Source organism: Oncorhynchus mykiss, chromosome 4, assembly GCF_013265735.2.
Source record: "Oncorhynchus mykiss isolate Arlee chromosome 4, USDA_OmykA_1.1, whole genome shotgun sequence".
In the NCBI taxonomy this organism is placed as follows: Eukaryota; Metazoa; Chordata; class Actinopteri; order Salmoniformes; family Salmonidae; genus Oncorhynchus; species Oncorhynchus mykiss.
In genome coordinates this window covers 10,913,316-10,939,634 of record NC_048568.1, presented here as the reverse complement: position 1 = coordinate 10,939,634, position 26,319 = coordinate 10,913,316, and the positions used below count along the sequence as shown (strand labels likewise).

At 44.3% G+C, this 26,319-nt stretch overlaps 1 protein-coding gene across 11 annotated transcripts in view; it reads left to right on the top strand.

The window, feature by feature from the left end:
- Positions 1–26,319, top strand: part of arid1b (AT rich interactive domain 1B (SWI1-like)) — a 110,672-nt gene that overhangs the window by 56,523 nt on the left and 27,830 nt on the right. For all 11 annotated transcript variants that reach the window (XM_036975621.1, XM_036975620.1, XM_036975622.1 and 8 more), the window contains 2 exons: positions 22,083–22,326; positions 23,236–23,325. In XM_036975621.1, the coding sequence (XP_036831516.1) occupies positions 22,083–22,326; positions 23,236–23,325 (334 nt within the window). The remainder of the gene's footprint in view (positions 1–22,082; positions 22,327–23,235; positions 23,326–26,319) is intronic.

The following is a 26,319-nucleotide window of genomic DNA, read 5'->3' as shown; positions in this document are numbered from 1 at the left end:
CACACACCGGTCAGAGCAGAAACCAAGCCATGAGGTTGAAGGAATTCTTGAGGCACAGATCTGGGGAAGGGTACCCAAACATTTCTGCAGCATTGAAAGTCCCCAAGAAGACAGTGGCCTCCATCATTCTTAAATGGAAGATGTTTGGAACCACCAAGGCTCTTCCTAGAGCTGGCCACCCAGCCAAACGAAGCAATCGGCGGAGAAGGGCCTTGGTCAGGGACGTGACCAAGAATCTGATGGTCACTGTTGACAGAGCTCCTCTGTGGAGATGGGAGAACCTTCCAGAAGGACAACCATCTTTGCAGCACTCCACCAATTAGGCCTTCATGGTTGTTTGGCCAGACGGTGGTCACTCCTCAGTAAAAGGCACATGACAGCCCGCTTGGAGTTTTCCAAAAGGCAACCAAATGACTCTGACTATAAGATACAAGATTCCCTTGGTCTGATAAAACCAAGATTGAACTCTTTAGCCTGAATACCAAGCGTCACATCTGGAGGAAACCTGGCAACATCCCTACGGTGAAGCATGGTGGTGGCAGCATCATGCTGTGGGGATGTTCTTCAGCGGCAGGGACTGGTAGACTAGTTGGGATCGAGGGAAAGATGAACGGAGCAAAGTACACAGAGATCCTTGATAAAAATCTGCTCCAGAGTGCTCAGGACCTCAGACTGGGGCAAAGGTTCGCCTTCCCACAGGACAACGATCCTAAGCACACAGCCAAGGCAATGCCAGTGGCTTCGGGGCAAGTCTCTGAATGTCCTTGAGTGGCCCAGACTTGAACCTGATCTAACGTCACTGGAGAGACCTGAGAATAGCTGTGCAGCAACGCTCCCCATCCAACTTGACAGAGCTTGAGAGGATCTGCAGAGAGGAATGGGAGAAACGCCCCAAGTACATGTGTGCCAAGCGTGTAGCGTCATACCCAAGAAGACTTGAGGCTGTAATTGCTGCCAAAGGCGCTTCAACAAGTACTGAGGAAAGGGTCTGAATACTTATGTAAATGTAATTCTCTACACTAGCTTGTTTTATCACAAGCTGAAATTAGGCAAACTTTTTGAATTTTAGCAACCAGAAAGTGATTTTCTGCATAGTGCATCTTTAATGATAAGAAGTGCCTAAAAGTTAATTAATGTTTTTAGGAGTGATCCCTGCTCAATCAAGTACAATCCTTTAGATGCGACAAAAATGTTCAGCTGCCCCTTTAAGGGATGGGCCGTTAGTGGTAACTTGGGCACTAGCTTGTCTATAATGAAAAAAATCTGACTGTGATTCCTTCCAAGTAGCAGGGAGTTGCAACAAACTCAAACTAACATTTGAAAAACAAGTGTGTGAATAAAATGGGATAACTGGACAAGAAACACTAGGACAAATTCACACTTTTATAGTAGCCTTTCTTGTCAATTTGGCCGACAGATAAATGTTCTAAAACTGTTCCCAAATGCTCTGTGTGAACACCTGCCAACGTGGCTGGTGAAATAGTCCTTACCTGCCAATCTACCCACTTTTGGCAGGTGTTCATTTCCACCCCTGGTTCCTACGTCATACTTCCCGGTCGTGTCCCATAATCTCTTGACTAGGATTATATAATCAAGATTATATCATCAAATTTAAGAAAACAAGGTAATGTAAGATGTATAAGATTTGTATTTGTGTATAAATTTGCTCATACTCAATGTCTTTTCTTAAAATATTTGAAGCTGAAGAAGTAAGACACTTCGCTGACAGTTAGTCTAATTTGAACTACATCTCCTGCATCCGTGTTGGTATGCTGGATCGTGCCTGCTCGAGTTGAGGACTCACAGGAGGGTAAGAACCTGTTAATTACAGGCCGTTTGTTTTATATTATTTTATATATATATATATTTTACTAAACGTTGCCAACCAGTAAAAATAAATTAAAGACTGGCAGGCTGTCTCAAGTGAGACTTTATACAGCTAGTGGGAATTAGTAGTTGTAGTTCATGTGTGTTCCAACTTTTTGGCTTTGTGCTTCTTCTTGGCCGTCAAATAATTATAAAACTGGCATATGGGAGGTAAATTCACTCGGAAACACATATACATTTTAATATCTTACATTTCTTTGATGCAAATTTGAGATTTGTTTTTGGCTTACAAAACCAGGATCCAGGAAGTGTCACTTTGATACTGTATTAGAACAGCTCCTACGCAGCACTGCTCTGGGCTATCAGACACACGCGGTAGGCTTTCAGACTCCGAACTCGGGAACCAAGCTCGAGCGCTGGACCACTGTGTGTGTATGTGTGCGTGTCATAGTAGTGTCTGAGTTTGCAAGTAGTACTGTGAGTTTGTTTCACAGCCTGAATGGTTTTCCTACCTCTCAGTGCTCTCTTTTGCATGTGATAACAATAGACAGGTCATGAAGCGTTTACATACAGAGCTGTAACAATTGATGTCGCCTTTCACCTTACAAGAGAGTTAACATCAATGACCATGATGGAATAGATATGCCACACCTTTTGGAGAGATAGATTGGATTTAACAGAGCTGAATAGTGGATCTAGCCCACAACAGGAGTTACAACCAGTGACACAAGACATGATGCAAGAGTCACGTGGGTGAGCTGCCAGTATAAAATATGCAGCAGGCAGCAACTGTCATTTTGGCTAGATTGCGGTGTCTACATAGCCACTTTAAACATGGCTGCTTTAGTGATAAGTCGGCATTTTGCCCCAACAACCAATAACCAGCCTTTTTTGTTCAAGAAAAAGCCCTGTCCCATTCCTAGTATCCCACAAAACACATGAGGAAGGATTATGGATCGTTTTATTTACTAGTGGTGTCTAAGTATAAACCAATGGTAAAAAGAAATGTCTGGCAACAGCACCTGATTCTCTATGGGAGGGAGCAGAGTGAGGCCAGATGGATCTAAGTGAATTACTCCTCTGTTTCCCTCTGGTTGTGTCCCAAATGGCACTACTTTTGATTAGGGAATAGGGTGCCATTTGGGACGCCGACACAGTGTTTCTCTGTTTTATGAAGGCAGGCAGCAGTAGCCACTAATCTAGTGGGGAGAGGGTACAAAGTGGCTTGTCTCACTGAGTGACTGATAGTCTCTCAGCACTAAGTGCATTTGCATCCTGCTAGTCCCTTCAGCCAACCTGAATGTCATCAGGCCTGCTTTATGCCTACTCTGGCCTCTTCATAAAGACAGACTGGTGGAAGCATGGGATGTAGCCCACTATGTTGTCCAAATGGCACCCTATTCCCTATATAGGGCACTGCTTTTGACCAGAGCACTATGCCATTTCATTTGAAGTGAGCTCGCATAGACGTAAGTCTTTTGTCAATATGGTGTGAAAGGTGGCTTCTATGTGTGTGGCTAGCAAGTCTCACTCATTCAAAATGCAGATCCTTGCAGATAAACCTCTGGCTAATTACACTCTGATCAATCAAATCTGTAGTTATTCAAGTGTCCTGAATAAAAAACTGCATAGGATACACATTCACTCACGGTTATGTCCCAAACGGTGTCCTATTTCCTGTATAGTGTGGGAATTAGGTGCGAGCTTAGGACGAGCTTCAACAGAACCCATAGCGTTAGGTGCCCAGAATAAGAACAGCTTAGGCTACACTTTCTCCCATGTTTGGTGCATTGTTCACTGGGTGAGAGAAGTATTCTGAGTTCTTCAGCTGATCTCTCATCACGGGCCTTCAAAGGCCTCTTCTATCCCTTTCATCTCTTTCTCCGAAGTCAGCTTAAGATGGGAGATTGATTAGTCATCCTTAACTGTAAGCTCGCCTGGAGTGATCATCAGATCCATTAGGGGAAAGAAACATTATTTCTCATCTGCTTTATGAGAGGCATTGGGAGTTCGCGCTGTACTCCATCGTTGTTCCAAATGGCCTCCTGTTCCCTATGGGCCCTGGTCAAAAGTAGTGCAATATATAGGGAATAGGGTGCCATTTGGGATACAACTGGCCCAGATGGAGATCAGTGGCGGTGAGGGGAAACTACTGACGAGGCCGAGTACGGAAGAGAACAGTGGTGGGGTGCTGGGATGGAAATGGTGACGCATTCAGCCATCTAATGCTGTAATGCATTAGTGGATACTCAGACTGGTCTCAGGGGAGGCCTGTCGGTTTTGACTAGCAGAAGTGACTTTTCATAGCAGGTTAGGGGAACTTGCGCAGCAGGTTAGGAGAATTCACGTGGCAGGTTAGGAAAAGGGTTCGGGTTAGCTAAAATTGTCCCCAACACGACTCAAACATATCTAGCTACAACCAGGTCTGCCCTGAGAACAGTCTTGGTTTCCACTAATGTGTTTCTGCTCCTCTTGTCTCATCAACCCTTGCTCTCTCTCGTTCTGTCTCTTGTTCTCTCTTTCATAAGCACACACTCATACATCCATACTAGGAGTTTCTGTTGATGTGTTGCCCTTATAACCTATATCCTCCAGGTTTCCATCTGTTTGTTTATCTCCTCTCCCTCATGTGTTCTGTTCTACGGCTCCTACAGTGAACACTCTTAGCCTTGGCTTTTGTGAACCCTGTACACTAGTGATGTGCAGGTTGACTCATAAGGGTTAACATATGGTTAAACTATGCAGTGTTCAGGGGAGATCTTGACAGCAAAGGAGTTACATGTCAATCTAAGAATATTTTGTAACTTTGCCAGGATTACAGTGGCTTGTGAAAATATTCACACCCCCCCTGACATTTTTCCTATTTTGTTGGAATTTTGGGGGGTTTGTATCATTTGATTTACACAACATGCCTACCACTTTGAAGATGCAAAATACTTTTTGTGAAACTAACAAGAAATAAGACAAAAAAATAGAAAACTTGAGCGTGCATAACTATTCACCCCCACAAAGTCAATACTTTGTAGAGCCACCTTTTGCAGCAATTACAGCTGCAAGTCTCTTGGGGTATGTCTCTATAAGCTTGCACATCTAGCCACTGGGATTCTTGCCCATTCTTCAAGGCAAAACTGCTCCAGCTCCTTCAAGTTGGATGGGTTCCGCTGGTCAACAGCAATCTTTAAGTCATACCACAGATTCTCAATTGGACTGAGGTCTGGGCTTTGTCTAGGCCATTCCAAGACATTTAAATGTTTCCCCTTAAACCATTCAAGTGTTGCTTTAGCAGTATGCTTAGGGCCAATTGTCCTGCTGGAAGGTGAACCTCTGTCCCAGTCTCAAATCTCTGGAAGACTGAAACAGGTTTCCCCTCAAGAATTTCCCTGTATTTAGTGCCATCCATCATTCCTTCAATTCTGACCAGTTTCCCAGACCCTGCCGATGAAAAATGTTTTCATGGTGTTCTCGGGGTGATGAGAGGTGTTGGGTTTGCACCAGAAAGTGTTTTTCTTGCTGGTCAAAAAGCTCAATGTTAGTCTCATCTGACCAGAGTACCTTCTTCCATATGTCTGGGGAGTCTCCCACGTGCCTTTTGGCGAACACCAAATGTGTTTGCTTATTTTTTTTTCTTGAAACAATGGCTTTTTTATGGACACTCTTCCCTAAAACCCAGCTCTGTGTGGAGTGTATGGCTTAAAGTGGTTCTATGGACAGATATGGAGCTTTGCAGCTCCTTCAGTCTCTTTGTTGCCTCTCTGATTAATGCCCTCCTTGCCTGGTCTGTGAGTTTTGGTGGGTGGCCCTCTCTTGGCAGGTTTGTTGTGGTGCCATATTCTTTCAATTTTTTTATAATGGTTTTAATGGTGCTCCGTGGGATGTTCAAAGTTTTGGATATTTTTTTATAACCCAACACTGATCTGTGCTTCTCCTCAACTTTGTCCCTGACCTGTTTGGAGAGCTGCTTGGTCTCATATATTGAGATCATGTGACAGATCATTTGACACTTAGATTGCACACAGGTGGACTTTAATTATGTGACTTCTGAAGGTAATTGGTTGCACCAGATCTTGTTTAGGGGCTTCATAGCAAAGGGGGTGAATACATATGCATGCACCACTTTTTGAATTAAAAATAAAAATATATATTTTTTAAAATGTTGTTTTTTCCATTTCACTTCACCAATTTAAACAATTTTGTGTATGTCCATTACATTAAATCCAAATAAAAAATCTGTTTAACCTCTCTGATCTCCCAAACCCGGATCCGGTATCGTGACTACAGCCTCAAGCTCATTACCATAACGCAACGTTAACTATTCATGAAAATCGCAAATGAAATGAAATAAATATACCATCTCGCAAGCTTAGCCTTTTGTAAACAACACTGTCATCTCAGATTTTCAAAATATGCTTCTCAACCATAGGAAAACAATAATTTGTGTAAAAGTAGCTAGCTAGCGTAGCATTTAGCGTTAGCATTAGCGTTAGCATCCAGCACGCAACATTTCAACAAAAACATAAAAGCCTTCAAATAAAATCATTTACCTTTGAAGAACTTCTGATGTTTTCAATGAGGATACTCTCAGTTAGATGGCAGATGCTCAGTTTTTCCAAAAAGATTCTTTGTGTATTAGAAATAGCTCCGTTTTATACATCACATTTGGCTACCAAAAAAAAAACGGAAATTCAGTCCTCAAAACGCGAACTTTTTTCCAAATTAACTCCATAATATCGACTGAAAACATGGCAAACGTTGTTTAGAATCAATCATCAAGGTGTTTTTCACATATCTCTTCATTGATATATCGTTCTTGGACACATGGTTTCTCCCCTATATCAAATGGAAAAGTACAAGCAGCTGGCAATTGCGCACCGAATTCCACGCAGGACACCAGGCGGACACTTGGAAAATGTAGTCTCTTATGGTCAATCTTCCAATGATATGCCTACAAATACGTCACAATGCTGCTAAGACCTTGGGCGAACGACAGAAAGTGTAGGCTCATTCCTTGCGCAATCACAGCCATATAAGGAGACAATGGAAAACAGAGCTTCAGAAATTCTGCTAATTTCCTGGTTGATGCATCATCTTGGTTTCGCCTGTAGAATGAGTTCTGGGGCACTTACAGACAAAATCTTTGCAGATTCTGAAACTTCAGAGTGTTTTCCAAAACTTTCCAAAACTGTCAAGAATATGCATAGTCGAGCATCTTTTCGTGACAAAATATCGCGCTTAAAACGGGAACGTTTTTTATCCAAAAATGAAATAGCGCCCCTAGAGATCTAACAGGTTAAATTACAGGTTGTAATGCAACAAAATAGGAAAAACGCCAAGGGGGATGAATAATTTTGCAAGGCATGGTACATTGCCAGTATTGAATAGAGGGGAATCCTTGCCAATTATGAGTGCTTGAGAGACTGTTTAGTTTAATCAACTATGCACCCGTATCAACTGTGTGATGGGCATATGCGGTTATACACGAGTGCCGGGGGAAAGACAATGACATGAATACATGCTAGTAGTTAACCAGCCAAACTACACTACGTTTTGAATTGGCCATCTAGTTAGTTTATTGTATATCCTTATTTTACCTGCTCTCGTTCTCTCTCCTTTGGCAACGGTCCACTGGTAACACACGCAGGTGATGCACACACCGTGACTTTTCCAGGATTAACTAACTGGGCAAATAACATGCTAACTGGTAATTAATACCGACAAATGTTTGCTGTAGCCTCGTTTTGATCTCAAAATGCATCTTGCGACTGCATGATTGAAAGATGCACTCTGCAGAGATTGGGATGACATTGCATCCGGAGAACACTTTTGATCCAATTCTGGTCCTACCCTGCCGCCCCATGAGTAGCCATGGGCGCCTATCCTAACACTGTCCTCTCTTCTCAGTCAGCTGGGTGTTCCCTATGGAGCCCAGACAAAATGGCCTCTTCTGCCCCCTTTATAGTGCACTACTGGGCCCTGGTAAAAAAAAATTTAAAAGTTATGCACTATAAAGGGAATTGGGAGCCATTTAGGACACGGGCTCTGTTTGACATGTGTCTGTTCAGCGGTAGGAAACCTGCCAGTTCTGTCTGAATACGAGGTACGTTAATCCCCCCCCCCCCCCCCGTAGGTGATCTCGCTGTCGTCTTGACACATCACACCGCACACACACACAGGATGACAAGCGCCCCACTGGACACCCACAAGGGGGGATTACTGTCATACACTGTGTGTGTGTGTTAGAGGTACATGTGGGGTCCTGTCCACACTGCCCTTATTTGTCAGAAAGCAGCATGAGAGAGGCAGATGAGAGGCAGCCCACCGACAGGGCATGCAAAGCTTTGCCCACGTATCACATCCCCTAATGACTATTGCTCTCTCATTCTGCAGGAGAAGACATTCAAACTGTGTGGTGTGTCTGTCTGTGAGAGAGAAACGGAGCAAGGGCTCTCACTGTCACACCCTTGAGCCAAGTGGCCCACGCGTTATTCACTACATCACCCCACATCCGACCGTGCCACATTTTAAACGGCTTAAGGAATTAAGGAACTATTACTGAACAAAAAATGTAAATGCAACAATTTCAACGATTTTACGGAGTTACAGTTGATATAAGGAAATTTGTCAATTGAAATAAATTCATTAGGTGCTAATCTATGGATTTCACATGACTGGGCAGGGTCACAGCCATGGGTGGGCCTGGGAGAGCATAGGCCCACCCAATCAATTCTCTGGCAACAGCTCTGGTGGACATTCCTGCAGTCAGAATGCCAAATGCACAATCCCTCAAAACTTGCAACATCTATTTCATTGTGTAGTGACAAAACTGCACATTTTAGGGTGTCCTTTTATTGTCCCCAGCACCTGTGTAATGATCATGCTGTTTAATCCGCACCTTGATATGCCACACCTGTCAGGTGGATGGATTATCTTGGCAAAGGAGATGCTTACTAACGGGGGATGTAAAGAGAAATATTATTTTTGAGCGTTTACGACATCTCTGGGATCTTTGAAACATGGGACCAACACTTTACATGTTGCGTTTTATATTTTTGTTCAGTTATTATTATTGGTGATGATTTTCTCCTGTCAGAGATGCACCACTTGTCTGGTTAAATAGTGGCGACGAGAGGGAATTTGGCCAGTAAATGTAGATTTGTTTGTGCTGGTGGAGAAAGTATGTTTCTGTATTAAAGGGGTAGCTTTGTTCTTACGACTCTGTGTTGTCCAGTTGGCCTTTGTCCTAGCTATTTTAAACATAGTGGGACAAAGTCTATACTGTCTAAGGGGAATCGTGTGTGTGTGTGCCCTGAAAGCGTAAGAGGGTCTAGGAAAATAAGGACATACATCATTAGCCATCTTTCTCTGACACATACACACACGTTTGTTTTACTATCCTCGTGGGGACCAAACAATTGATTCCCATTCAAAATCATTTTTTCCCTAACCCCTGAACCTTAACCCCAACCCCCCTAACTCCTAAGCCTAAAATAGCAATTTTCCTTATGGCGACCAGCTACACACGCATCAATCAGTGTAAATAATGAGTGAAACCTATGTGGCAGGTAGTTGGGAGTCTGCATGAGGTATTAGTGTGCATCTCAGCAGGAGAGAGGCTTAGTGAGCCTGGCTTTGGTTTCTAGCGCTAGCTCCATTAGCATGTGTCTGTAACCACGCAGAACAGACATCACAACCACACAGCAACAACAGGGTTCCCTTTGCTGCTTTCCCGCCCTTAAACCTCTGAGGCCTGGGCTGCAGCCCAAATGGCACCCTATTCCTTTTTAAAGTGCACTATATTTTAACTAGGCCCGTAGGGCTCTGATCTGAAGTAATGCACTATATAGGGAATAGGGTGCCATTTGGGACTCATCCTTCGTTAAGGCATAAGAAAAGACCACGAAAAAAAGAGAAGCCCATTTACCTCCAGGAGGCTAACCATGTTTATTTTATTTGTATTATTTTATTTAAAAAGACTGGCTGATGTTACATAAATACGAATGGGGGGGGATATATTTCAAATTCCCTTTATTACGGGGATGATCAAACACGGCCGGCTATTAATTACACTACTTGCAAGTGTACACATTCCAATCAAACACACTCAAGGAACACAGATAATACTTCCTCTGCACCAGGGGCTGATGGCGATGCTGGTGCCTAAATAAGGAATGACACCCTGAACACCAGCTTTCTCAGAATACCCATACTTTGCGTCCTAAAGTAGGCCGTTTGAGTATGCGCACATTTTTTTTTATTTTATAGTATGCAACGTTTAGAAAATCCAGTGTTGTTCCAATGCCCCGATGTCATACTCTTTTCGGCTGCGACAACAGCTGATCAATTTAGATATGGGGTTGTGCTACCGAAATCAACGAATAACGGGAAACGACGCAATCACACATGATGCGTTCTCAGTGTGCGAAAATGCAGTGTGCGTTTTCTAAACTTGAGTATGGTTTAAATGCCAGGGTGTTCCGCTCATTTTGGCTCTTCTATTAGAAATCGATGCACACTTTTCCACAATACAGATGAAGAGGTGGGCTGCGCGTTATAGGCCCTAGTTCTCTTCAAGTAGCCAAACAACGAAACTAGGCTACTTAATTGGTAATATGACGAATAGCGAAGATTTTGCTGTGGTGTTTAATTGTAGGCCAAGTAGTTTGAAAAGTGTTGGTGTTTAATTGATATACACTACCGGTCTAAAGTTTGGACACCTACTCATTCAAGGGTTTTTCTTTATTTGTACATATTTATTTTTTTACATTGTAGAATAATAATGAAGACATCAAAACTATAAAATACCACCATATGGAATCATGTAGTAACCAAAAAGTGTTAAACAAACAAATATATTTGAGATTCTTCAAAGTAGCCACCCTTTGCCTTGATGACAGCTTTGCATTCTTGCAACCAGCTTCACCTAGAATGCTTTTCCAACAGTATTGAAGGAGTTCCCATATATGCTGAACACTTGTTGGCTGCTTTTCCTTAACTCTGCAGTCCAACTCAACCCTAACCATATCAATTGTGTTGAGGTCAGGTGATTGTGGAGGCCAGGTCATCTGATGCAGCAATCCATCACTCTCCTTCTTGGTCAAATATCCCTTACACAGCCTGGAGGTGTGTTGGGTCATTGTCCTGTTCATTAACAAATGATAGTACCATTAAGCGCAAACTGTATCGCTGCAGAATGCTGTGGTATCCATGCTGGTTAAGTGTGCCTTGAATTCTAAATAAATCACTGACAGTGACACCAGCAAAGCACCATCTCTCCTCCTCCATGCTTCACGGTGGGAACCACACATGCGGAGATCATCCGTTCACCTACTCTGTCTAACAAAGACACAGCGGATGGAACCAACGGTCTAGACAGCTTTCCACCGGTCTAATGTCCATTGCTTGTGTTTCTTGGCCCACGCAAGTCTCTTCTTCTCATTGGTGTCCTATTAGTAGTGTTTTCTTTGCAGCAATTTGACCATGAAGGCCTGATTCATGCAGCCTCCTCTGAACAGTTGATGTTGGGATGTCTGTTACTTGAACACAACTGATTAGCTCAAATCCATTAACATGGAAAGGAATTCCACAAATGAACCTTTAACAAGGCACACCTGTTAATTGAAATGCATTCCAGGTGACTACCTCATGAAGCTGGTTGAGAGAATGCCAAGCGCGTGCAAAGCTGTCATCAAGGGCTGGCTACTTTAAAGATTCTCAAATCTAAAATACATTTTGATTTAACCCTTTTTTGGTTACCACATGATTCCATATGTTATTTTATAGTTTTGATGTCTTCACTATTCTTCTACAATGTATAAAATAGTCCAAATCAAGAAAAACCCTTGAATGAGTAGGTGTGTCCAAATGTTTGACTGGTACTGTATGTTTTAGCACTTTGGTTTCACAAAATAAATACTGTATATGGAACAAAATTATCTGTTTCTGTCTGCAGTCCTTCATCAATAGGATAGATGGGCTACGGTTTAGGTTGAATGTGATAGTCTGCCTATAACCAGCCTGAGTAAGCCTATAACTCCATTCCTCCCCTGTTCAGAGTTTAGAGACATTCGTTGAATTGGAAATGAGCTGTTATCAGGCTGGTTAATGCAACGCATGTCTGTTGAATTTGGAAAAATCCACCCGCACTCGGCCCCGCCCCACTTACTCAGCCAATCAGGAGCCGCTACTGTGTTGCGGCCCTGACATACTTTGCACTAAACGGTACATGTTAAATAGTATGCCGTTTTAAGCATGTGGTACGCTAGTATGGGTAGTCGGACACGGCCACTGGGTTAACTGTGAAGTTCAAAGGAATCCCTTATCGGGAAGAGCATCTACAATAACACCAGATCAGTTGTGTTACTAGTACACTGAGAGACAAATTATGAAATCCACTGTGTGACATAGTGGTTGACACTATTCACTAGCACCATCACCAGATTCTAGCAGCAGAGCCAATCAGGAGCTACAGAAGGCTTTAGGAGCACCTGATTTGTGTAGGTTGGTGCTTTTTGGGGGGGGACTTAGCCCCACACTAGGGTGTCGTCAGTGTTTTATGTTCATGTAAGCTCTAGTGTAATCGTGTTTCCATCAGGAGTGTGACACTAAAGACTTTGGGCGAGCGGAATCAACAACCTCTGCATCATTAAAGACTGTTGCTTTGTGAAGTCATTATGTAAGTGCCAGCTGAAAAGTACCCAGGACTTTGCCTTGGCTCCAAGTTCGAGCAGGACCTCTGGAGCCATGTCCCAGTGAGACACGGGTACCAGCCCACGTAGATGGAAATGCGACACACACAGAGACAGGCAGTGCCTCTTGGTGTGTATTTATTTGCCCACGCTGTTCTCTTTCTCTATCCAGAGCCCATTTTGTGAAAATGATAGGTTAAGGAAAAGAGAAATATTTGTATTACAAAACAATAGAACCGACTAATGTTTACTTGTGGGAGAATAGGAGCAAGCGCAGCTCAAAGAGTGAGTTGGAGAGGAGAGAGAGAGAGAGAGAGAGAACCAACAGAGAATATGAGGCATAAGATGATTAAAAGGTCTAGTGGGGGCTTTGAGCCCAGAACTCGTTTCAGAGGCAGAAAAATGCACCGCAATAAATAAACCAGCGAGGCAAGGGGGGAGGCTGCTGAGTTTGAAAGATTATAGCAGAGTAGAGCGGGAAGAGAACGCAAAAAGCCTGCATTCTGTGATTTCCTTCTTCTCTCTGCTCTGTCTTCGTCTGCTGTTCATTAGCTACATCCTGCTCTCTGAAACAACCAGCCTCCCCCTCCCTCTTTCCCGTTCCTCAATGATTTTTGTTCTTTCTGCTGTTTCCATTCCCCTTACACATACATTGATTTTTCTCCCTCTTTTCCCCCCTCTCTTTTCCATCTTCTGAATTTTTTTCTCTCCTCTTTCAATGTCTGGGCTCCCGTCCTCTCCCCTGTGCCCGTGCTTTGATAGTGGGGCTATGGTATTTGAGGGAGTGAAGGGGAGTGTGGGAATGCAGGGTGTAAATTAGAATACAGCGTATGTGTGTTTCCCTACACGCACACATACACTGCATTCTAATTTATTTGCAGGCTGAAAGGAGAGTGTTTCTCTTGAGCCCTAGAATGTATCCTCTCGCTCTCATTTCTCCTCTCCATTTTCTCCGTAGCTCCTTTGATTCTTCTCTCTCTCCTTCGTGCGCTGCGGCTCACTCCCCATAATTAGAATGCGCACAAGGGGGACGGAAAACGAGAGGGAGAGAGGGAGGAGGAAGGGAGACTAAAGCAGGCAGAGAGAGAGAGGTGGTTGGCTGAGCAGTTGGCAGGGGGTGGGGGATGGGCTGCCGTGCTGCCATTGGTTGGCCTGGGTCCCAGGGGCAGATGGGGGAGAGAGGGTTGGAGCTCCAGTGCAGTGTTCCTCTCCTATATTCTGCTTTCCTCAGCTCTCCTTCTTTCCTCTCCTCTCTTTGCTCTGCTCTCCTCTCTTCTGTGAGCTTCTACAGGGAGCCAAGCTCCGTTCAGCAACAGCTCATCAAGCCCGCCACAGCGCTGAGGTGGAAAAGCATCACAGGGCCTGTCTGTTTTTACCCACTGTGTGCGTACGTGAAGAATTAGAGGGAAAGATTCCCTCCCCACCATTTCTTGATCTTTACATCATTAGCACTCAATGTGCTGTGCTGTTAGATCGTAAACTGCATTGTAAGATGAAATATAAGCTGAAACATTAGTTGTTGGAGGTAAGGTTGTGCACAGACTACTACAGGATTGAAGCAGTATTTCTATCCATTATTAAGCCGTAGAGGCATGGCTCGGTTTAAGCTGTATAGACATATACTGAAATGATCAATGACACACCTTTTTACATTTGGTATCAAATCAACGTTTGTCATGTGCGCCGAATACAACAGGTGTAGTAGACCTTACAGTGAAATGCTTACTTACAGGCTCTAACCAATAGTGGAAAAAAAGGTATTAGGTGAACAATAGGTAGGTAAAGAAATAAAAACAACAGTAAAGACAGTGTAAAATAACAGTAGCGAGGCTACATACAGGCACCGGTTAGTCAGGCTGGTTGAGGTAGTATGTACATGTAGATATGGTTAAAGTGTCTATGCTTGTATGATGAACAGAGAGTAGCAGTAGCGTAAAGAGGGGTTGGCGGGTGGTGGGTGGGACACAATGCAGATCGCCCGGTTAGTCAACTTATATTTCTCAGTAAAAGTAACCCTCCCACCCCAAGTCTCCTATATGGTTATTTATATCAGGGAGATGCGGGATAACTTCGTACCCTCGCTTATGTGAATAAGAGTTTAGAGCAGTCTGACAAGGGTGAACGTTGATCGCATTCGCGCCAGGATAAATTGCATGTGGGGGAAAATCTCCCTCCGGTTACACACCGTATCCCCAGAATTTTTAAGACGGTCCTCTTCCAGACTCTTGACAGACAGGTGAGTCTGCCAATGAGATGTTGCCATGGGGTGAGACTAGGGCCTAAGCCATTCCACTGGAAAGTGAAGATTAACATGCGTTTTTTTATTATTATTTTTTTTAACCAGAGATCAGATTAGCGGGTCACAGAAACACCCTATTTCCTGTATAGTGCATAGGTTTTAAAAATATATATATTTATTTAACTAGGCAAGTCAGTTAAGAACAAATTCTTATTTACAATGACGGCCTACACAATGACGGTACTAGTGCACTATGTTGGGAATAGGGTGCCGTTTGGGATGCAGTCTGTGTTCTGCCGTCAGCTTTATCTGTCGTCTAGCACACGTTCTCATTCTCACACGCTCTCGCTAAAACCTAGGACGAGAAGTGTGTTCTCAAACCAGCTACTCTGTCTGTTCTACCTGCAGTCTATCCAACCCCCCACCCTCTCTTTCTTTTCTCATCTTTCTGCCCGTTCCTCTCTCTCTCTCTCTCTCTCTCTCTCTCTCTCTCTCTCTCTCTCTCTCTCTCTCTCTCTCTCTCTCTCTCTCTCTCTCTCTGTGTCTCTCTCTCTCTCTCTCTCTGTGTCTCTCTCTCTCTCTCTCTCTGTGTCTCTCTCTCTCTCTCTCTCTGTGTCTCTCTCTCTCTCTCTCTCTGTGTCTCTCTCTCTCTCTCTCTCTGTGTCTCTCTCTCTCTCTCTCTCTGTGTCTCTCTCTCTCTCTCTGTGTCTCTCTCTCTCTCTCTCTCTGTGTCTCTCTCTGTCTCTCTCTCTCTCTGTGTCTCTCTCTCTCTCTCTCTCTCTCTGTCTGTCTCTGTCTCATCTTTCTACCAATCTCATCTCTCAAAGCATCTGCTGAGCCAGTAGTTTCCATTTCAAAGCAAAGCTTCTTTCATTCGGAGCAGAAGTGATGCTCTTGAGGTGGAGTGTGTCCTCAACCCCCTCCTCTCTCTCTCTCTAGCCCTCAACCCCCTCCTCTCTCTCTCTCTCTCTCTCTCTCTCTCTAGCCCTCAACCCCCTCCTCTCTCTCTCTCTCTCTCTCTCTCTCTCTCTCTCTCTCTTTTTCCTTACCGTACTGCATCACCATGAGGATAAACCAAGAACAAAAGGTGTCCAGGGAGATTACAGCTCTGGGTCAAATTAAACATCCAGTCCATTTCACAGTGGAACACATGGGTTGTATTCAATAGTGTACACCATAGCAAAAATGTTTTGCAACAAGTTTCAAGTTCAGGTAGTCCCACGCAGTTTGTTGGTTTTCTTCCTTTCGGTGTCTAATGAATACAGCCATGGGCTGCAAACAGAAATGTGTTCATGGGCAAAATTATCAAACATGAAATAAACATATGTGCTTGGTTTGAAGGCTTGGGATGTCCTGGACGATCACTAGAATACAGTCAGACGGGCTTGTCTTCTCATCCTCCCAGAGTGGCTGTGTGTGGGGTGGCAGATTATAGGTTCTGTGTGTGGCATATTCCGTCTAGACCTTTTGATAAACGGAGGAATGGGCCATGATGGGGGCTAGGGATGTGTCCCAAATGGCGTCCTTTTCCCTATATAGTGCCCTAAATAGCCTAATCCCGATGTAGTGCCTTGGTCAAAAGTGGTGCACTAAATCGGGAATCGTGTGCGATTTGGGACTCAGACTAGAATATGGGCAGTCGTTGCGCCTGCCTGTCCATCACCAGACGGGCACTAACCGCTGCCACTGCCGGTTACCACGGTGGCAGACAAAGGCGCCAGCTGGCGCCGTGCCAACTGCAGTGGCAGAGCAGGAGGGGTGGCAGGATCAGGATCAGGCAGCCAGTGGTGACGTCTGCTGCTCCCTCAATCTCTCTCGCTCTCATCCTCTCTTGCTCTCATCCTCTCTTGCTCTCGGTCTTGTCCCTCACTCCCTCATTGATTAGCAGGAGGAAGAGAGAGCGAAGGGAGAAGGCAATTATGCTGACTAAATTGCGCTTTTTTTCCATCTACAACATCAAAGATAATGAAAGTCTTGGACAGGTTTCAAATTCGCCAGCGGGTTTTATTTTCGTGTTCCTCGCTTTCTTCCTTTGTTCCAGATCGTATTGGTAAATCTATTCTACACAAACTCCCATCTCCCTCAAACATGTCCCGCACCTCTATTCAAGCCAAATTAGGAATATATTGTTTTAATTGTACTGCTCAGCTATATTTGGTTTATACACACGCGCCCAGCCTCAATCACACACAGGCACCCTTAGAGAAATCAGTCAGATTGCTGCTGTCCCCGTTCCCCACTATTTCTCAAACGCTATCATTAAGTCTCAATTATTTCCCAGCACAGCCCTGCATGTTTGTCGTCTGACTGCTACTCATGATTGCAAATGCTGATGCTTCTCAACTCCTCCGAGAGAACTCCTTGGGATGGGTTCGTTTCATTCTATTGCTAGCGACTATTCCTTCCCCCAAGCCTCTCTTCTCCTTATGACGCCATTCCTCATTGGTGGTTGGCTAATTCAGGCCCGGAGCCGATTGGTTCTAGCCTGCCCGCAATATCTCCACAGAGACCGGGGCATCCAGAGCCACGGTGATGGGCGCCGTCTGAAATGGTGACACCACAAAAAGCCTCTGTTGGCTGTCAATATTTAATTGGGTGTGAATGTGAGAGTTTTCCCCCGGGGGGCGTACATGCGTTTGTTGTGTTGTGATGGCGGGAAGGAGAGTGACTCACTCATCACACTAACCCTTGGGCTAAATAGCAGACAGGATGAGAGGGGAAAAAGATAAGGAGTACCACAAGGTTATATTTCAGGCCCCTCTCAATTGATCATTTCTTTATTATGGTATTGCTAAGGCAGTGCTTATGGGGTATGCTTTGGAAGGTGCAGTCACAGTGGGCATATGAACTGTTTTTTCAGGAAGAACCTCATCCTCTCTCTTTCATTCTGGCATCTGTGCACATCACATACACTAAAACACACAAAAGCTCACTCTTGTTCACATTACCATTCTGCACCAGTGCTTGAGTTTGCTGTTTCTTCTGAACTCATCCTCAGAAGAATAGCCAGTCAGTCCTCTTTTGAACATGGCATGACTGTGCCTCTTCCTCATCCCAGAGAGAGTGTGTGTGTCTGTGTGTGCGTGCCCTCCCCTCTAGAGGCTGTCTGTCTAATCCCCCATCCATCACTCCGCACAGAGGCACGTTCCCACCGTCTCCAGACACACACACACACACAGCCTCCAGAGAGCGCTTATCAAACCTAATACGCCAGCGCTCCTTTCAGATTGTCAGATTTCACAGTAGGGGAGAGTCTGATTCCCCTCATCAGTCTTGTGAATGTCTCTGTGTGCGTACACACCACAGTTTTCTGCTCAGGGCTACCTCCACCACTGCTGCTGCCTCCTACTGCTTCTCAGGAGGCCCAATCAGGGACAATTTTGATAGGGGAGAGATCTAGGCGAGGCCCAGGCAGTCCCCCTGGCCTTCCTTGGCTTTCAGTATTTTCTCAATTGCATATTTTTCAAAGGCAAACTCTTTTCTTTCATCAAGCTATATGGACAGAATCAAAGGGCTGGGGGATGAAAAAGAAGAAAATGGCGGCTGCTCTGGTGAATGTGTTCATGGTCATAGCTAGTTTACATCCCTGGTTTTACCTAGTCTGTCCCAAATGGCACCCTAATACCTTTTTTTTTATATAGTGCACTACTTTTGACCAGGGTCCATAGGGCTCTGGTCAAAAGTATGGCACTATATAGGGAATAGGGTGCCATTTGGGAAGGCTTGTCTTTGATTATAAGTCCTTGGTCCTGGTGCGGCGTGTCCACATAGCCAGGGTATGAGTAGCGAGGACAGTAATGTTCTGGATGTACTTACTCCCCCACACTGCTGCCTGTGGTGAATCACAAGCACACACACACACACACACACACACACTCAGGCTGAGCCATTCTGAGTGCTGGGAAATCAGCAAGATACTATAAGAAACAGATTTTCAGCAGCTAAACAAAATGGCAACTTCCTCTCCTTCTGCACTGTGGTACAAGTGTACTTGGCTCCTTTAAAGTTGAGTTGTAAGCATTTCTGTAGAAAATGTAATGGTTCTCTGTTGTTGGTGTTTTCTTTTACATGGCTGCTGCCCAAACTCAAGGGTAACGCTGCATGGAAAGAGTGAACTGAGAGGAGCTGACTGCATGTGGGCGCTACTGCTGTGTCCGTCTCTCTCACTCTCTCTGCCCCAATGAGAACCCACATTCATTTATTTATCCTTCCCCTATTTCACTGCAGAGTCTAGAATGGAAAGGGGGATGAGGGAAGGGAAGGAGGTAAAAGCCCGAAAGACCAATGAGGCTGAATAATTATATTCATCAATTTAGTAAGCCGAGGCCCATAACGAATGTGAATAATTATAACCATAAATCATGCAAGCGGCACAAGTCTTGAGGAATATGTAAACAGGTTTAAGTGGCCCTCCAATGCCTTTCAAACTTTGAAATAAAGGCTTTTTTTTTTGCAAATGTGTTACACATACTGAAGAGAAAGGCCTTGGCTGAGTTCTTTTGACCAGGGCTCTGGGCTAATCCCCAACCCCCCCCCATGCCTCTAATGACGCAATCCGCTTCTGTGATGGTGAAGTAGAAAGACTTTTGGGACACATTTGGAGCTTTAGAGGAGTGCAAATGAGAGGAGAAGAATCCCACTGCACAGTAAGGTGCATTCAAGTATAATTGGCTGACGTAGGCTAAGATTGATAGCAGAATATATATATTTTTTATGCAGAGATGGTCTTCACTGCTGTGTGTGTGGTGTGTGTGTGTGTTAAGTTACTGATCATACATTCTAAGTGGTTGTTATGGCCTCAGATTGTGTCATAATGAAAGGTCGTAGGTGAGAGCTGCCTGTCAGCCAACTCCAGCTCTGAGTGGGGGCTGTATTACCACTACACCGGCAGTCACACGTCATGACCGCAGTCAAATTCCACGTGACGGTTTAGTCACAGTAATTAGGCTTCTCCAAGCTGCTGATGCTCATTTGTAGCCTACCAAACGTGCTAACTGCCTGGTACTCAGTACTGTTGTTCCTATAATCACTCGACATCAATGCAAATGTGTCGAAAATTAAATCAAACACTTCATGAGAGCCCATGAGCTCATGTTTGCCCAACATTTCTAGGCCTACTATATTTATTTCTCAACTTTTCTAATATTAAGCACATTGCTTTGCTTTCCAACAGGAGTATAGCCTACCTGGCATGAAAATGAACCAAGGGAAAAGCATCCTCCATTCGCTATTTAAGTGTATAGATGTGTATTTTATTCCCATGCTCCTGTTCCGAGACGGGCGCATGATAATGGTCCAAAACAAATGTCATTTTAGGACTAAGGAGGGGGGAGATACTAATAATCTATTATTGAGAAGAGAATTGTATTGGATTCAGCATTTGTGTACCATGTCTCCTAGAGGTCTGAATCAGGAGTCAGATATCAGACCATTTCTTACAAATCACTTTGATTTGTCTTGCCTTCCAGGTCACCTACTTGGTCATTTTGTAAATATACACTATCGTTCAAAAGTTTGGGGTCACTTAGAAATGTCCTTGTTTTTGAAAGAAAAGCACTTTTTTTGTCCATTAAAATAACATCACATTTATCAGAAATACAGTGTAGACATTGTTAATGTTGTAAATGACTATTGTAGCTGGAAACGGCTGATTTTTAATGGAATATCTACATAGGCGTACAGAGGCCCATTATCAGCAACCATCACTCCTGTGTTCCAATGGCACGTTGTTAGCTAATCCAAGTTTATCATTTTAAAAGTCTAATTGATCATTAGAAAACCCTTTTGCAATTATGTTAGCACAGCTGAAAACTGCTGATTAAAGAAGCAATAAAACTGACCGCCTTTAGACTAGCTGAGTATCTGGAACATCAGCATTTGTGGGATCGATTACAGGCTCAAAATGGCCAGAAACATAACTTTCTTCTGAAACTCTTCAGTCTATTCTTGTTCTGAGAAAATGAAGGCTATTCTATGTGAGAAATTGCCAAGAAACTGAAGATCTTGTACAATGCTGTGTACTACTCTGCAACTGGCTCTAACCAGAATAGAAAGAGGAGTGGGAGGCCCCAGTGCACAACTGAGCAAGAGGACAAGTGCATTAGTGTCTAGTTTGAGAAACAGACGCCTCACAAGTCCTCAACTGGCAGCTTCATTAAATAGTACCCGCAAAACACCAGTCTCAACGTCAACAGCAATGAGGCGACTCCGGGATGCTGGACACATTAATCTGCTTTGCAAGGGGTGCAGAGCCTAACTGACATACAAAGGTGGCGCGTGAGTGTCGAGTTTGGGGAAGAATTTTCACCATAAAAAAAGCACCTTTTTATAGTGAAGTATTTCATGCATAATCACATTTCTGGTCACTTTTGAGTGGTGTTTTCCAGCTAATTTATTGCCTTTTGGAACAGTCCCACGTTTTGCCTACTGCCGTGTGTGCATTTTCTGTGTTTATAATGTGAAGAAATAGCCTAATAGTTTATCAACATTTTAGGCTTATGTTCTGAGCTGTTGCATCAGCCTCATTTGCTTTTAACAGTTTTTTTATTTGTTGTTGATGCGAGTGGTTGTATTAATTTGGGATCTTAACGCATCCCACAGCCCTAGCATGGACTGCACAGTTTCCACAGGAATCGGTAGCTGAGTGGGAGGGGAGGCAAATGACTTGGTCCCATGCCACTTTGGAGGGCAACTCGTTGGCACTATTAGACATTGGCTCCACTCCTGATAAGACATTGACGCCGTTGCCATGGCTCTCTCATGGGTGTAATTTGGCCAAATTTGTCTAAATACCTGAGTTGTTTCTGCCCAGTTAGTTTTTCATCAAGTAGGGAATAGGGTGCCATTTGGAACAGACTGACAGTCTAGCCTGACAGCAGTGCTGGGATAATATTTTCCACCATGCGCCTGCCTGCCTGGTTTTACGGTGACTCAATTGGGTAAAGCCTTCCTGGACTTCAAGAGAAATTTCCAACACTCCAATGTCTCTCTGTCTATGTTTGACGTTATGTCAAGTCATCAAGTAACTGGTAAAGATTTGACTACCTACCGGTGGAGGTTCTTAATGTGTATTTCAAGGTGTTCTTGACCTTAGCAGACTGGCTCGAAGTCAGAATTTTTCCTGTGTCATGTTAATGTAGAGCACACAACGGAGCACGTTTTTAAAATGTTTTGCAACCGGAAACTAATTTGCGTTTGTTATTGGTCTCGTCCAGGTAGTCGCTCACTCAGTTTTTTTTTTTCTTATTTCTTTTGGTGTGTGTGAACACCACCCTGGCTTTCCCCTTGGTTTGCCTCACACTAACCTTCCTCTCTTGTCTCCTCTGCTGTTCCAGGACCTGTCTGGCACCATAGATGACCTTCCTACGGGCACAGAGGTGGCCGTCAGCTCAGCGGTCAGTGCTTCGGGGTCCACCAGCAGCCAGGGCGAGCAGAGTAACCCGGCCCAGTCTCCTTTCTCTCCCCATGTATCCCCGCGCCTCCCCGGCCTGCGCAGCGGCCCCTCGCCCTCCCCCGTGGGATCACCTGTTGGCTCCAGCCAATCACGCTCCGGCCCAATCTCCCCCGCCAGCGTCCCAGGTATAGAACGAAATCCTGCACCTAGTTCTAGGAGTAACCTTCAAACACTATACCCCATCTCACACACACACATATCATACTCCAGACAGGGAACAAGGGCCATTTTGCCAGGCTTGATACACTAACTGAATTTGTAGTATTTCAGCCATTTCTAGTTCAGAGAGCAGTTCTGAGACCTCCACAGTGGAACAGCACAGCTCTGGTTGTCATGACTGGCACAACTGTGGAGGAAAAAGAGCTCCTTTGTCTCATTACAGGCAGTTCTTTCAGAACTTCTTTAGCATTAGCGACTCTATAGTAGTTAGTCACAGTGGAAGAGAGAAGTCTGGTTCCGTACAGGCAGCTGGGGATTGGTTCCGTACAGGCAGCTGGGGAGGAGCTCTAGCCTCAGCTCCAAAACAAAGGCCTCAGTCATTAAAATAGTTTCTAAACTATGTTAGCAGTTCGGAGTCACTGTAATACAATTACTCTCCCACAGTGCAGCGCCTTGTTGCCCGTTTGACGCCAGGCTGGACTAGTTTAGGGAGATTTGTCCTTATTTGTGGCCAGAGTTACAGTTTATACCCCGACCCTTTCTCTCTCGCTACTCTGGGTGGTGATAACGAGGTCGACGGGAGACTATTTAGTCATCTACACACACACTCTCACCCCTGCTGGGAGAGCCGTCAGCCATTAGCCCCCACACTGAGGTACCAACGGACTTGTGATCGCCTCTGCATCCCATCGCCACAGAAACTGCTGCACACACACACATACACTGTAGGGCTCATTAAAGGGCACCAGGCACACAGCTCCCAGGGAGAGGGGTTCGTTTTGCTAGACACACTGCTGCTCTTCGGGCCAACACACTAACACGACAGATATGGATGTGTGTGTGTCCCACTGACGTTTGCTTCCCTCTTCTCCCAGGCACCCAGATGGCCCCCCAGACCCCTGGGAACATGTCTGATGTGGGCTCCCATTCCACCCTGAGCCAGTCCCCCATGTCTCAGGAGAGAGGTGAGATTTTCCTGCACATCACACCACCTTGGGAACCACGATCCTCCTCTCTCTCTCCAGGATATTTACCATGCGTGTGAACGATGAAGTCCGCGGGAATCGGTATACGCTCGGATAAGTCAAGTACGGGGGGGCTTTTTGCGCACGTCCACTTCGATGGTTTGATAAATGAGGTTCCCCTCTTGTACACAATCTTGACCCTATGAGGGAAATATTTGAACGGAATATGGGCAACTCAAGCTTTTAGTCCCTCCCTAATGATGTATACTAGTGAACCTATGTCCCTCTAGGAGTCAATTTCCCCTGCTCGGTCGCAGGTGTTTTCCATAGGATCATTAGTACAACAGATTAGCCATAGATCATCTTCCCTTCAATGCCTCTAAACCACTGGGCTGCTGTCAGCACTGGGCCAGACCTCTGGCTGTGTCCCAAATGGCACCCATTCCCTATATAGTGCTATGATTTTGGGCTCTGGTCAAAAGTAATGCACTATGTAGGGAATAGTGTACCATTTAAGACGCAGACTCCGCTTCATAGAGGAACCGTAACTCTGTCTCTCAGCAGCGGCTGCCAATATGGTTGTCAGTGATGTCAGGCCATGTCAATGAGGCTGTCCAGCACTGTGGCTGGGGGGGGGAGTAAAGGCCCAAATCAAATCATATTTGTGAGTAGTAGTCAAAATAACACCTCGCCAGCCAGCCAGACAGAAGCTTTTTCTCACTGTCTGAAGGGGATCGTTGTAACAGTGGTGGCATTAATACAAATGATCACTCACTCCAAGGCCCAAGCTTGGGGAGGGGAGTCAATTAAAATAGGTTTTGTGAGTGCTGTGAAAGCCCAGGGAAGGGGAAAGTCGTGTTTTTTTTCTTCTTTTGACCTCATAGAGACTATAAATAAATTGTTAAAGGGATAGTTCACCCAAATGAATTGCTGTCTTACCGTGTCCATAGACTGATTACAGGGCAGGGTTTTTGTTAGGAAAGGTCGGTACCGGACATTTGGCCAGGAGCATTTTAATTCAAAAACATTTAAGACATTTACCGGGTACATATGCATTGGTTGCACAACCTGATCAGGGTGTCCAACCACAGAGCTCTGAATGCCAGGAATCACATTTACTCTGAATAAAAATATAAACGCCACATGTAAAGTGTAAAAGATCCCAGAAATATTAAATACACACAAAAACCTTACTTCTCTCAAATTTGTTTACATCCCTGTCAGTGAGCATTTCTCTTTTGCTAAACTAATCCATCCACCTGACAGGTGTGGCATATCAAGAAGCTGATTAAACAGCATGATTGTTACACAGGTGCAACTTGTACTGGGGACAATAAAAGGGCACTTTAAAATGTGCAGTTTTGTCACAACACAATGCCACAGACGTCTCAGGTTTTTGGGGGAGCGTGCAACTGGCATGCTGATTGCGGTAAATGCGCTGTTGCAAGGGATTTGAATTTCTTTCACCATAAGCCACCTCCAACGTAATTTTAGAGAATTTGGCAGTACGTCCAACCGGCCTCACAACTGCAGACCACGTGCAGGGTGGCATGTGGGCGAGCGGTTTGCTGATGTCAACGTTGTGAACAGAGTGCCCCCATGATGTGTACATATTCACTGTCTTTATCATTGGGTCAGTGCCACTTTTGTTAGTCCCAGAGTAGTCTACCCTGTAAATTGTGTGGAAAAACATTCTGCTAATGTGTCCAGTCATTTAAAATGTAGTAGAATTGCATGCAATTTGTTTAAGAAAGGCCAACATTTTCCTGTGATATAGCCTGCTTACTGGACGCCACTACGTACTACATTGAACAGTCTTTTTTTGATTGAGTTATATTATTAGCCTATTATTAGCCTATTATTAGCCTAAATTATGACTATCTTACATAGGTCTACAAATGTGAGGTTGCATGGAATGCTTTTTTTTTAGAAAGGTGCATTTTTATGCTGAAAATGAGCTTCCCCAAACATAAAACCCATACGCACAGCAATGCGCACAAGGCAGTAGGCTACGCTAATTGCGTTATGTTTGTTCCGTAATGCAATTAGTGGGAAAACACAATTTGTGAGGGGTTTCATGTGACAGAGAGAGAAAATATCAGTTGAAATTTAGAAAGGATATGTAAATATGCAACATGGAGCACGGGTTGCTAATATGACTAGGAGTGTGCCTTTGGTTACTGGACAATGGGGAAAGAAAAAGTTGATTTGGAAACCAAAAGGCTACTTGTTTCAATGGCATATGGAAGTGTTTCTAAGATAATCGCCTGCACGTTTGGTTAGATTTTGGCTAGGCTACAATCAAGGCAAGGCGTGCCTCAAAATAGTTAGAAAACCGTTCAGGTTTTAAACAATTAAGTATGTGTTTTCAAAATGCATACTGCCTCCAGCTCATTGCAACGTGACAATCTGAAGCCTGCCTAGTTGCCAATGCACTTGAATGGCGAATGGGAAGCGTGCTTCAATTCACCAGTTGAGAAGAAAGAAAATTGTAGGCCTCTTTTTAATTGTGACCATGTTTGTTTTTTTCTTCCTTTTTTTTTTTTACATGCAATTGCCTTTAGAATTTTTGCGCACTGATTGGGCTTATTAAAGCAAACGTTTCACTCCAGCAGCAACAAACTTCTGTTTGATGAGCTGTCGCAGCATCTCTCGTGCTACATCAACTGGTATTTCAATCAATGAATTGGCTAAAATACATTTGAACATCTTGGCCATGTTCTGTTATAATCTCCACCCGGCACAGCCAGAAGAGGACTGGCCACCCCTCATAGCCTCTTTCCTCTCTAGGTTTCTTCCTAGGTTCTGGCCTTTCTAGGGAGTTTTTCCTAGCCACTGTGCTTCTACACCTGCATTGCTTGCTGTTTGGGGTTTTAGGTTGGTTTCTGTATAGCACTTTGTGCTTCTACACCTGATGTATGAAGGACTTTATAAATACATTTGATTGATTATCTCGCAATGGGCTTTTTTAAAATTTATCTTGGACAATTGACC